This window comes from Salmo salar, chromosome ssa24, assembly GCF_905237065.1.
Source record: "Salmo salar chromosome ssa24, Ssal_v3.1, whole genome shotgun sequence".
In the NCBI taxonomy this organism is placed as follows: domain Eukaryota; kingdom Metazoa; phylum Chordata; class Actinopteri; order Salmoniformes; family Salmonidae; genus Salmo; species Salmo salar.
Genome location: NC_059465.1, coordinates 44413041 through 44425836, shown reverse-complemented (window position 1 = coordinate 44425836; position 12796 = coordinate 44413041). Strand labels below are relative to the sequence as shown.

General features: G+C 50.9%; 1 protein-coding gene across 8 annotated transcripts in view; it reads left to right on the top strand.

The window, feature by feature from the left end:
- The window catches only part of LOC106585952 (WD repeat and FYVE domain-containing protein 3), a 268301-nt gene that overhangs the window by 119507 nt on the left and 135998 nt on the right, over positions 1-12796 (top strand). For all 8 annotated transcript variants that reach the window (XM_045706795.1, XM_045706796.1, XM_045706790.1 and 5 more), the window contains exons 12-13: positions 3993-4091; positions 8962-9155. In XM_045706795.1, the coding sequence (XP_045562751.1) occupies positions 3993-4091; positions 8962-9155 (293 nt within the window). The remainder of the gene's footprint in view (positions 1-3992; positions 4092-8961; positions 9156-12796) is intronic.

Here is a 12796-nt window from a genome sequence, read left to right as displayed (position 1 = left end):
CTGGGGGGTAATGGAACAGAGGGTTCACCTGGGGGGTAATGGAACAGAGGGTTCACCTGGGGGGTAATGGAACAGAGGGTTCACCTGGGGGGTAATGGAACAGAGGGTTCACCTGGGGGTAATGGAACAGAGGGTTCACCTGGGGGATAATGGAACAGAGGGTTCACCTGGGGGGTAATGGAACAGAGGGTTCACCTGGGGGATAATGGAACAGAGGGTTCACCTGGGGGGTAATGGAACAGAGGGTTCATCTGGGGGTAATGGAACAGAGGGTTCACCTGGGGATAATGGAACAGAGGGTTCACCTGGGGGATAATGGAATAGAGGGTTCACCTGGGGGGTAATGGAACAGAGGGTTCACCTGGGGGTAATGGAACAGAGGGTTCACCTGGGGGGTAATGGAACAGAGGGTTCACCTGGGGGTAACGGAACAGAGGGTTCACCTGGGGGGTAATGGAACAGAGGGTTCACCTGGGGGGTAATGGAACAGAGGGTTCACCTGGGGGGTAATGGAACAGAGGGTTCACCTGGGGATAATGGAACAGAGGGTTCACCTGGGGGATAATGGAACAGAGGGTTCACCTGGGGGGTAACGGAACAGAGGGTTCACCTGGGGGGTAACGGAACAGAGGGTTCATCTGGGGGATAATGGAACAGAGGGTTCATCTGGGGGATAATGGAACAGAGGGTTCACCTGGGGATAATGGAACAGAGGGTTCACCTGGGGGTAATGGAACAGAGGGTTCACCTGGGGGGTAACGGAACAGAGGGTTCACCTGGGGGATAATGGAACAGAGGGTTCATCTGGGGGATAATGGAACAGAGGGTTCACCTGGGGGATAATGGAACAGAGGGTTCACCTGGGGGTAATGGAACAGAGGGTTCACCTGGGGGGTAATGGAACAGAGGGTTCACCTGGGGGATAATGGAACAGAGGGTTCACCTGAGGGATAATGGAACAGAGGGTTCACCTGGGGGTAATGGAACAGAGGGTTCACCTGAGGGATAATGGAACAGAGGGTTCACCTGGGGGGTAATGGAACAGAGGGTTCACCTGGGGGGTAATGGAACAGAGGGTTCACCTGAGGGGTAACGGAACAGAGGGTTCACCTGGGGGGTAATGGAACAGAGGGTTCACCTGAGGGGTAACGGAACAGAGGGTTCACCTGGGGGGTAATGGAACAGAGGGTTCACCTGAGGGATAATGGAACAGAGGGTTCACCTGGGGGTAATGGAACAGAGGGTTCACCTGGGGGTAATGGAACAGAGGGTTCACCTGGGGGATAATGGAACAGAGGGTTCACCTGGGGGGTAATGGAACAGAGGGTTCACCTGGGGGTAATGGAACAGAGGGTTCACCTGGGGGGTAATGGAACAGAGGGTTCACCTGGGGGATAATGGAACAGAGGGTTCACCTGGGGGGTAATGGAACAGAGGGTTCACCTGGGGGTAATGGAACAGAGGGTTCACCTGGGGATAATGGAACAGAGGGTTCACCTGGGGGGTAATGGAACAGAGGGTTCACCTGGGGGTAATGGAACAGAGGGTTCACCTGGGGATAATGGAACAGAGGGTTCACCTGGGGGGTAATGGAACAGAGGGTTCACCTGGGGGTAATGGAACAGAGGGTTCACCTGGGGGTAATGGAACAGAGGGTTCACCTGGGGGGGTAATGGAACAGAGGGTTCACCTGGGGGATAATGGAATAGAGGGTTCACCTGGGGGTAATGGAACAGAGGGTTCACCTGGGGGTAATGGAACAGAGGGTTCACCTGGGGATAATGGAACAGAGGGTTCACCTGGGGGTAATGGAACAGAGGGTTCACCTGGGGATAATGGAACAGAGGGTTCACCTGGGGGGTAATGGAACAGAGGGTTCACCTGGGGATAATGGAACAGAGGGTTCATCTGGGGGATAATGGAACAGAGGGTTCACCTGGGGGGTAATGGAACAGAGGGTTCACCTGGGGGATAATGGAACAGAGGGTTCACCTGGGGGGTAATGGAACAGAGGGTTCACCTGGGGGGTAATGGAACAGAGGGTTCACCTGGGGGTAATGGAACAGAGGGTTCACCTGGGGATAATGGAACAGAGGGTTCACCTGGGGGTAATGGAACAGAGGGTTCACCTGGGGGATAATGGAACAGAGAGTTCACCTGGGGGGTAATGGAACAGAGGGTTCACCTGGGGGGTAATGGAACAGAGGGTTCACCTGGGGGATAATGGAACAGAGGGTTCACCTGGGGGGTAATGGAACAGAGAGTTCACCTGGGGGATAATGGAACAGAGGGTTCACCTGGGGGATAATGGAACAGAGGGTTCACCTGGGGGATAATGGAACAGAGGGTTCATCTGGGGGGTAATGGAACAGAGGGTTCACCTGGGGATAATGGAACAGAGGGTTCACCTGGGGGATAATCGAACAGAGGGTTCATCTGGGGGGTAATGGAACAGAGGGTTCACCTGGGGGATAATGGAACAGAGGGTTCACCTGGGGGATAATGGAACAGAGGGTTCACCTGGGGGATAATGGAACAGAGGGTTCACCTGGGGGATAATGGAACAGAGGGTTCACCTGGGGATAATGGAACAGAGGGTTCACCTGGGGGTTAATGGAACAGAGGGTTCACCTGGGGGGTAATGGAACAGAGGGTTCACCTGAGGGATAATGGAACAGAGGGTTCACCTGGGGATAATGGAACAGAGGGTTCACCTGGGGGGTAATGGAACAGAGGGTTCACCTGAGGGATAATGGAACAGAGGGTTCACCTGGGGATAATGGAACAGAGGGTTCACCTGGGGGGTAATGGAACAGAGGGTTCACCTGGGGGGTAACGGAACAGAGGGTTCACCTGGGGGATAATGGAACAGAGGGTTCACCTGGGGGGTAATGGAACAGAGGGTTCACCTGAGGGATAATGGAACAGAGGGTTCACCTGGGGATAATGGAACAGAGGGTTCACCTGGGGGTAATGGAACAGAGGGTTCACCTGGGGGTAATGGAACAGAGGGTTCACCTGAGGGGTAATGGAACAGAGGGTTCACCTGGGGGATAATGGAACAGAGGGTTCACCTGGGGGGTAATGGAACAGAGGGTTCATCTGGGGGGTAATGGAACAGAGGGTTCACCTGGGGATAATGGAACAGAGGGTTCACCTGGGGGGTAATGATCTTCTGCTTTCCCCCCTCTCCTTCTCTCTCCTCCCTCTCCTTCTCTCTCCTCCTTCTCTCTCCTCCCCCTCTCCTTCTCTCCTCCCCCCTCTCCTTCTCTCTCCTCCCCCTCTCCTTCTCTCCTTCCCTCTCCTCCCCCCTCTCCTTCTCTCTCCTCCCCCCTCTCCTTCTCTCTCCTCCCCCTCTCCTTCTCTCTCCTCCCCCTCTCCTTCTCTCTCCTCCTTCCCTCTCCTCCCCCTCTCCTTCTCTCTCCTCCCCCTCTCCTTCTCTCTCCTCCCCCTCTCCTTCTCTCCTTCCCTCTCCTCCCCCCTCTCCTTCTCTCTCCTCCCCCTCTCCTTCTCTCTCCTCCCCCCTCTCCTTCTCTCTCCTCCTTCTCTCTCCTCCCCTCTCCTTCTCTCCTCCCCCCTCTCCTTCCCTCTCCTCCCCCCTCTCCTTCTCTCTCCTCCCCCCTCTCCTTCTCTCTCCTCCCCCTCTCCTTCTCTCTCCTCCCCCCTCTCCTTCTCTCTCCTCCCCCTCTCCTTCTCTCTCCTCCCCCTCTCCTTCCCTCTCCTCCCCCTCTCCTTCTCTCTCCTCCCCCCTCTCCTTCTCTCTCCTCCCCCTCTCCTTCCCTCTCCTCCCCCTCTCCTTCTCTCTCCTCCCCCTCTCCTTCTCTCTCCTCCCCCTCTCCTTCTCTCTCCTCCCCCTCTCCTTCTCTCTCCTCCCCCCTCTCCTTCTCTCTCCTCCCCACTCTCCTTCTCTCTCACTTCCCCCTCTCCTTCTCTCCTCCTTCTCTGTCTTCCCCCTCTCCTTTTCTGTCTCCCCTCCATCTCTCTATCTCTAGGTGACTGCAGCAGCAGTGTAGCGGAGGAACAGAGACAGTTGGCCTGGCTGGTCATGGAGACTCTGACTGTCCTGCTACAAGGCTCCAACACCAATGCAGGTACACACACACCACACACACTGAACTGAAGCCTCAGAACCAGCTGGCTGAGGGCTGTCCTGAGGCTCTATTGGGTTGGTTTGGGTTAGTGAACTGAGCCTCAGAACCAGCTGGCTGACTGCTGTCCTGAGGCTCTATGGGATTGGTTTGGGTTAGTGAACTGAGCCTCAGAACCAGCTGGCTGAGTGCTGTCCTGAGTGTTGGTTTGGGTTAGTGAACTGAGCCTCAGAACCAGCTGGCTGAGTGCTGTCCTGAGTGTTGGTTTGGGTTAGTGAACTGAGCCTCAGAACCAGCTGGCTGAGTGCTGTCCTGAGGCTCTATGGGATTGGTTTGGGTTAGTGAACTGAGCCTCAGAACCAGCTGGCTGACTGCTGTCCTGAGGCTCTATGGGGTTTGTTTGGGTTAGTGAACTGAGCCTCAGAACCAGCTGGCTGAGTGCTGTCCTGAGGCTCTATGGGGTTGGTTTGGGTTAGTGAACTGAGCCTCAGAACCAGCTGGCTGACTGCTGTCCTGAGGCTCTATGGGGTTGGTTTGGGTTAGTGAACTGAGCCTCAGAACCAGCTGGCTGAGTGCTGTCCTGAGGCTCTATGGGATTGGTTTGGGTTAGTGAACTGAGCCTCAGAACCAGCTGGCTGAGTGCTGTCCTGAGTGTTGGTTTGGGTTAGTGAACTGAGCCTCAGAACCAGCTGGCTGAGTGCTGTCCTGAGTGTTGGTTTGGGTTAGTGAACTGAGCCTCAGAACCAGCTGGCTGAGTGCTGTCCTGAGTGTTGGTTTGGGTTAGTGAACTGAGCCTCAGAACCAGCTGGCTGAGTGCTGTCCTGAGTGTTGGTTTGGGTTAGTGAACTGAGCCTCAGAACCAGCTGGCTGAGTGCTGTCCTGAGGCTCTATGGGATTGGTTTGGGTTAGTGAACTGAGCCTCAGAACCAGCTGGCTGACTGCTGTCCTGAGGCTCTATGGGATTGGTTTGGGTTAGTGAACTGAGCCTCAGAACCAGCTGGCTGAGTGCTGTCCTGAGGCTCTATGGGATTGGTTTGGGTTAGTGAACTGAGCCTCAGAACCAGCTGGCTGAGGGCTGTCCTGAGGCTCTATTGGGTTGGTTTGGGTTAGTGAACTGAGCCTCAGAACCAGCTGGCTGACTGCTGTCCTGAGGCTCTATGGGGTTGGTTTGGGTTAGTGAACTGAGCCTCAGAACCAGCTGGCTGACTGCTGTCCTGAGGCTCTATGGGGTTTGTTTGGGTTAGTGAACTGAGCCTCAGAACCAGCTGGCTGAGTGCTGTCCTGAGTGTTGGTTTGGGTTAGTGAACTGAGCCTCAGAACCAGCTGGCTGAGTGCTGTCCTGAGTGTTGGTTTGGGTTAGTGAACTGAGCCTCAGAACCAGCTGGCTGAGTGCTGTCCTGAGTGTTGGTTTGGGTTAGTGAACTGAGCCTCAGAACCAGCTGGCTGAGTGCTGTCCTGAGGCTCTATGGGATTGGTTTGGGTTAGTGAACTGAGCCTCAGAACCAGCTGGCTGACTGCTGTCCTGAGGCTCTATGGGATTGGTTTGGGTTAGTGAACTGAGCCTCAGAACCAGCTGGCTGAGTGCTGTCCTGAGGCTCTATGGGATTGGTTTGGGTTAGTGAACTGAGCCTCAGAACCAGCTGGCTGAGTGCTGTCCTGAGTCTCTATTGGGTTGGTTTGGGTTAGTGAACTGAGCCTCAGAACCAGCTGGCTGAGTGCTGTCCTGAGGCTCTATGGGGTTGGTTTGGGTTAGTGAACTGAGCCTCAGAACCAGCTGGCTGACTGCTGTCCTGAGGCTCTATGGGGTTTGTTTGGGTTAGTGAACTGAGCCTCAGAACCAGCTGGCTGAGTGCTCTCCTGAGTGTTGGTTTGGGTTAGTGAACTGAGCCTCAGAACCAGCTGGCTGAGTGCTGTCCTGAGTGTTGGTTTGGGTTAGTGAACTGAGCCTCAGAACCAGCTGGCTGAGTGCTGTCCTGAGTGTTGGTTTGGGTTAGTGAACTGAGCCTCAGAACCAGCTGGCTGAGTGCTGTCCTGAGGCTCTATGGGATTGGTTTGGGTTAGTGAACTGAGCCTCAGAACCAGCTGGCTGACTGCTGTCCTGAGGCTCTATGGGATTGGTTTGGGTTAGTGAACTGAGCCTCAGAACCAGCTGGCTGAGTGCTGTCCTGAGGCTCTATGGGATTGGTTTGGGTTAGTGAACTGAGCCTCAGAACCAGCTGGCTGACTGCTGTCCTGAGGCTCTATGGGATTGGTTTGGGTTAGTGAACTGAGCCTCAGAACCAGCTGGCTGAGTGCTGTCCTGAGTGTTGGTTTGGGTTAGTGAACTGAGCCTCAGAACCAGCTGGCTGAGTGCTGTCCTGAGTGTTGGTTTGGGTTAGTGAACTGAGCCTCAGAACCAGCTGGCTGAGTGCTGTCCTGAGTGTTGGTTTGGGTTAGTGAACTGAGCCTCAGAACCAGCTGGCTGAGTGCTGTCCTGAGGCTCTATGGGATTGGTTTGGGTTAGTGAACTGAGCCTCAGAACCAGCTGGCTGAGTGCTGTCCTGAGTGTTGGTTTGGGTTAGTGAACTGAGCCTCAGAACCAGCTGGCTGAGTGCTGTCCTGAGTGTTGGTTTGGGTTAGTGAACTGAGCCTCAGAACCAGCTGGCTGAGTGCTGTCCTGAGTGTTGGTTTGGGTTAGTGAACTGAGCCTCAGAACCAGCTGGCTGAGTGCTGTCCTGAGTGTTGGTTTGGGTTAGTGAACTGAGCCTCAGAACCAGCTGGCTGACTGCTGTCCTGAGGCTCTATGGGGTTGGTTTGGGTTAGTGAACTGAGCCTCAGAACCAGCTGGCTGAGTGCTGTCCTGAGTGTTGGTTTGGGTTAGTGAACTGAGCCTCAGAACCAGCTGGCTGAGTGCTGTCCTGAGTGTTGGTTTGGGTTAGTGAACTGAGCCTCAGAACCAGCTGGCTGAGTGCTGTCCTGAGGCTCTATGGGGTTGGTTTGGGTTAGTGAACTGAGCCTCAGAACCAGCTGGCTGAGTGCTGTCCTGAGTGTTGGTTTGGGTTAGTGAACTGAGCCTCAGAACCAGCTGGCTGAGGGGACTCTTCTCTGGTTTCATCTCTTGACGTTGTAGAGCTGTGTGATGGAATGTTTTTTGGGTCATTTGTTTTTAGATGGTTGTAAAATCTGATGGCTCTTTTGTCTATTCTAATGAGGAGGGGGGTATCGGCCCAATTCTGATCCACATTCTTTATTTGGAGTTCTTCTTTTTATAATTTTTCACCAAGACTCTCCCCCACAGTTCCCCAAGAGCTGCCCCTCAACCATCCAAGACCGCCGCACACACATAAAAACAGTCTGGCAAAACTCTGCATGCAGTCTTTCGATTGGATGTTTGTCCCATTTGGTAAATTCATTGTTAGACAGTGGACTCCATACTTCACTGCCATATAGAGCAATTGGTTCTATAACTGATTGGAACATTTTCAGACAAATTGTAATTATAAATTTGATTTAATGTTCCTTTTAATGGCATAGAATGCTCTTCTTGCTTTGTCCCTGTCTCTCTCTCTCTCTCTGTCTGTCTCTCTCTCTCTCTCTGTCTGTCTCTCTCTCTCTGTCTGTCTCTCTCTGTCTGTCTGTCTCTCTGTCTGTCTCTCTCTCTCTCTCTGTGTCTCTCTGTGTCTCTCTGTCTCTGTCTGTCTCTCTCTCTCTTTGTCTCTCTCTCTGTCTGTGTCTCTCTCTCTGTCTCTGTCTCTCTGTCTCTGTCTAGATAGAGGAAGTGTTTAGTATTCTCCAGGGATCAGGCCGACAGGCTCGCTGGTTTCACTTCTGCGGTCACTCCTGTATCATGTGACACTGGATAGAAAAACACTCTTCGTTTATCTTGAGTGGCCGCCTATATGGATTCCTTACCTTAGAAATGCAAAGTCACGTCCATCATATATTTATTCAGCAGTCTCCTCTCTCTCTCTCTCTCTCTCTCTCTCTCTCTCTCTCTCTCTCTCCTTGCTCTCTCTCTCTCCTCGCTCTCTCTCTCTCCTCGCTCTCTCTCTCTCCTTGCTCTCGCTCTCCTCGCTCTCTCTCCTCTCTCTCTCTCTCTCCTTGTTCTCTCTCTCTCCTCGCTCTCTCTCTCTCCTCGCTCTCTCTCTCTCCTTGCTCTCGCTCTCCTCGCTCTCTCTCTCTCCTTGCTCTCTCTCTCTCCTCGCTCTCTCTCTCTCGCTCTCTCTCTCTCTCCTTGCTCTCGCTCTCCTCGCTCTCTCTCTCTCCTCGCTCTCTCTTCTCGCTCTCTCTCTCCTCACTCTCTCTCTCTCCTCTGTCCCTCTCTCCTCGCGCTCTCTCTCTCCTCTGTCCCTCTCTCCTCGCTCTCTCTCTCTCCTCTGTCCCTCTCTCCTCGCTCTCTCCCTCTCTCCTCGCTCTCTCTCTCTCTCCTCTCTCCCTCTCTCCTCGTACTTTCTCTCGGTCTCTCTCTCTCCTCGCTCTCTCTCTCTCCTCGCTCTCTCTCTCTCTCCTCGCTCTCTCTCTCTCTCTCCTCGCTCTCTCTGAGGAAGGAAAGGTAATGGATGTGAGACTATAAAGTGATGACTTTGTGTTCTCCATCTGAAGAGTCAATAGAGATGTGTGTGAGGGAGAGTCTGTGTGATAGGTGAATAAAGTCAAGAGTTTAATCTCTGTCTCCTCTCCTCTCACCGCCTCGTCTCCTCTCACCCCCTCGTCTCCTCTCTGTCTACTCTTTCCTCTCACCCCCTCGTCTCCTCTCTGTCTCCTCTCCTCTCACCCCCTCGTCCTCTTCTCTGTCTCCTCTCTGTCTCCTCTCTGTCTCCTCTCACCCCCTCGTCTCCTCTCTGTCTCCTCTCTCCTCTCACCCCCTTGTCTCCTCTCTGTCTCCCCCCTCCAGGTCTGTTCAGAGAGTTTGGAGGTGCGCGTTGTGTCCACAACATAGTGAAGTATGATCAGTGTAGGGAACATGCTCTGATGATCATCCAGCAGCTGGTTCTGTCCTCTAGTGGAGATGATGACATGGGAACATTACTGGGTCTGATGCACTCTGCCCCGTCGACGGAGCTACAGCTCAAAACAGACATACTACAGGTGAGACACCTACACACACACCTACACATGTACACCAGACATACTACAGGTGAGATACACACCTACACATGTACACCAGACATACTACAGGTGAGATACACACCTACACATGTACACCAGACATACTACAGGTGAGACACACACCTACACATGTGGGGGTCGGTGCCGTTTTAAGATGAGCGAGGAACAGACTGGGCCACACTGAGTCAGGTTTGTAGGCCTCCTTGCTCGCACACACTTTTTCAGTTCTGCCCACAAATTTTCTAAAGGATTGAGGTCAGGGCTTTGTGATGGCCACTCCAATACCTTGACTTTGTTGTCCTTAAGCCATTTTGCCACAACTTTGGAAGTATGCTTGGGGTCATTGTCCATTTGGAAGACCCATTTGCGACCAAGCTTTAACTTCCTGACTGATGTCTTGAGATGTTGCTTCAATATATCTACATAATTTTCCTCGCTCATGATGCCATCTATTTTGTGAAGTGCACCAGTCCCTCCTGCAGCAAAGCACCCCCACAACATGATCCTGCCACCCCCGTGCTTCACGGTTGGGATGGTGTTCTTCGGCTTGCAAGCCTCCCCCTTCTTCCTCCAAACATAACGATGGTCATTATGGCCAAACAGTTCTATTTTTGTTTCATCAGACCAGAGGACATTTCTCCAAAAAATACGATCTTTGTCCCCATGTGCAGTGGCAAACCGTAGTCTGGCTTTTTTATGGCGGTTTTGGAGCAGTGGCTTCTTCCTTGCTGAGCGGCCTTTCAGGTTATGTCGATATAGGACTCGTTTTACTGTGGATATAGATACTTTTGTACCTGTTTCCTCCAGCACCTTCACAAGGTCCTTTGCTGTTGTTCTGGGATTGATTTTCACTTTTTGCACCAAAGTCCGTTCATATCTCGGAGACAGAATGTGTCTCCTTCCTGAGCGGTATGACAGCTGCGTGGTCCCATGGTGTTTATACTTGCGTACTATTGTTTGTACAGATGAACGTGGTACCTTCAGCCATTTGGAAATTGCTCCCAAGGATGAACCAGACTTGTGGAGGTCTACAATTTGTTTTCTGAAGTCTGATTTCTTTTGATTTTTCCATATACATCCACAGGTACACCTCCAATTGACTTAAATCATGTCAATTAGCCTATCAGAAGCTTCTAAAGCCATGACATCATTTTCTGGAATTTTCCAAGCTGTTTAAAGGCACAGTCAACTTAGTGTATGTAAACTTCTGACCCACTGGAATTGTGATACAGTGAATTATAAGTGAAATAATCTGTCTGTAAACAATTGTTGGAAAAATTACTTGTGTCATATACAAAGTAGATGTCCTAACCGACTTGCCAAAACTATAGTTTGTTAACAAGACATTTGTGGAGTGGTTGAAAAACGAGTTTTAATGACTCCAACCTAAGTGTATGTAAACTTCCGACTTCAACTGTACATTGTGTCTGCCAACACCACTGGGATAATGTACATTTGATGCAGCATTATGACAAGTCATTGTCACAATTCTTTTAATTTATTTTTTATTTATTTAACCTTTATTTAACCAGGAAGGGCTTATTGAGATTTGATATCTCTTTTTCAAGAGCGTCCTGGCCAAGATAGGCAGCACCAAGTCATTACAAAAATTACAGACAGACAACATGAATCACTACAAGTAATCTAGTAAAAAAACATAGAATTCACAAGAACAAAGAACAAAATCATAAAACAGCAAATTAAAAACATTGACAGGTCAGGGAATCAGCCTCTAAATCCTTCATCAGTGATTTAAAAACACCAATCAGGACAAGTTCTTCCAGTTTACAAGTATTTTGTAAGGCGTTCCAAGACGATGGGGCAGAGTACATAAAAGCCCTTTTACCAAATTCAGTTCGGACATTTGGAACAGCTAGCAGGATAAAGTCCCGCGAACGAAGAGACGACCCACCACATTTCTGAACAATAAAAAAGCCCAAATAAAACGGTAATAAACCCAAAAGGGCTTTGTAAATAAAAGTATACCAGTGACTGAGCCTACGAGTGACTAGAGAAGGCCAGCCAACCCTGGTATACAAAGTGCAGTGGTGCGTAAGGGTTTTGCAGTTTAAAATACATCTCGAAGTGCCATGGTAAAGGGTGTCAATTGATCTCAAACACTGAGCGGAAGCATTCATATATAAAATATCCCCATAATCTAGTTAAGGCATAAATGTAGCTGAGAAGAAATAGGCCTTATTAATCCCAACTTCAGTTAAAACAAAAAAAAGTAAGTTGTTGAATATGCAATTTAAGAGAGGCCTTCATCATGGTCGGGATTAATTGAGCTGGTCTTGGGTCATTGAGGAGTCTTAACACAGCCTTTAAATGTGTGGACAGAGTCCAAGATGATTTGGATGGACTCCGTCATTCCTGTAGAGTATCTTCTGTTTCCAGAAGTTTGTCAAAGTTATCAATAAAAGTGACTCCAGCGGAGCTACAGTAGTCTTTTAGCCAGATGTGTAATGCCAGCAGTCTGCTGAATCTTTCACACCCGCGGCCCAACGATGGTACTGGACCTGAAATGGTTGGACGCTTTTTGGAATCTTTCAATTTTTATATTTATTTATTTAACCTTTTTTTTTTTAACTAGGCAAGTCAGTTAAGAGCAAATTCTTATTTTCAATGACGGACTAGGAACAGTGGGGTTAACTGCCTTGTTCAGGGGCAGAACAACAGATTTTTACCTTGTCAGCTCGGGGATCTGAACTTGCAACCTTTCTGTTACTAGTCCAACACTCTAACCACTAGGCTACCCAGCCACCCCGGTGCTAGAATCAGTTCTTTAAAATAAATGTTTTAAATGTTCCTAGCCCTCCTGATGTCATTTGACCCCACATGGACTACGACTGTGTCAGCTCCGGGCATCTGTTGTTGAACAGTCGGAAGCAGCCTTGTTCTGTCCTGTACTCGTACTCCTGGGTAGAACAGTCAGAAGCAGCCTTGTTCTGTCCTGTACTCGTACTCCTGGGTAGAACAGTCAGAAGCAGCCTTGTTCTGTCCTGTACTCGTACTCCTGGGTAGTACAGTCGGAAGCAGCCTTGTTCTGTCCTGTACTCGTACTCCTGGGTAGTACAGTCGGAAGCAGCCTTGTTCTGTCCTGTACTCGTACTCCTGGGTAGAACAGTCAGAAGCAGCCTTGTTCTGTCCTGTACTCGTACTCCTGGGTAAAACAGTCAGAAGCAGCCTTGTTCTGTCCTGTACTCGTACTCCTGGGTAGAACAGTCAGAAGCAGCCTTGTTCTGTCCTGTACTCGTACTCCTGGGTAGTACAGTCAGAAGCAGCCTTGTTCTGTCCTGTACTCGTACTCCTGGGTAAAACAGTCAGAAGCAGCCTTGTTCTGTCCTGTACTCGTACTCCTGGGTAGTACAGTCAGAAGCAGCCTTGTTCTGTCCTGTACTCGTACTCCTGGGTAGTACAGTCAGAAGCAGCCTTGTTATGTCCTGTACTCGTACTCCTGGGTAGTACAGTCGGAAGCAGCCTTGTTCTGTCCTGTACTCGTACTCCTGGGTAGTACAGTCAGAAGCAGCCTTGTTCTGTCCTGTACTCGTACTCCTGGGTAGAACAGGGTTTTTGCCTTGAGAACCGAGATGTTTCTCACCATAGAGCTGCCTATACTG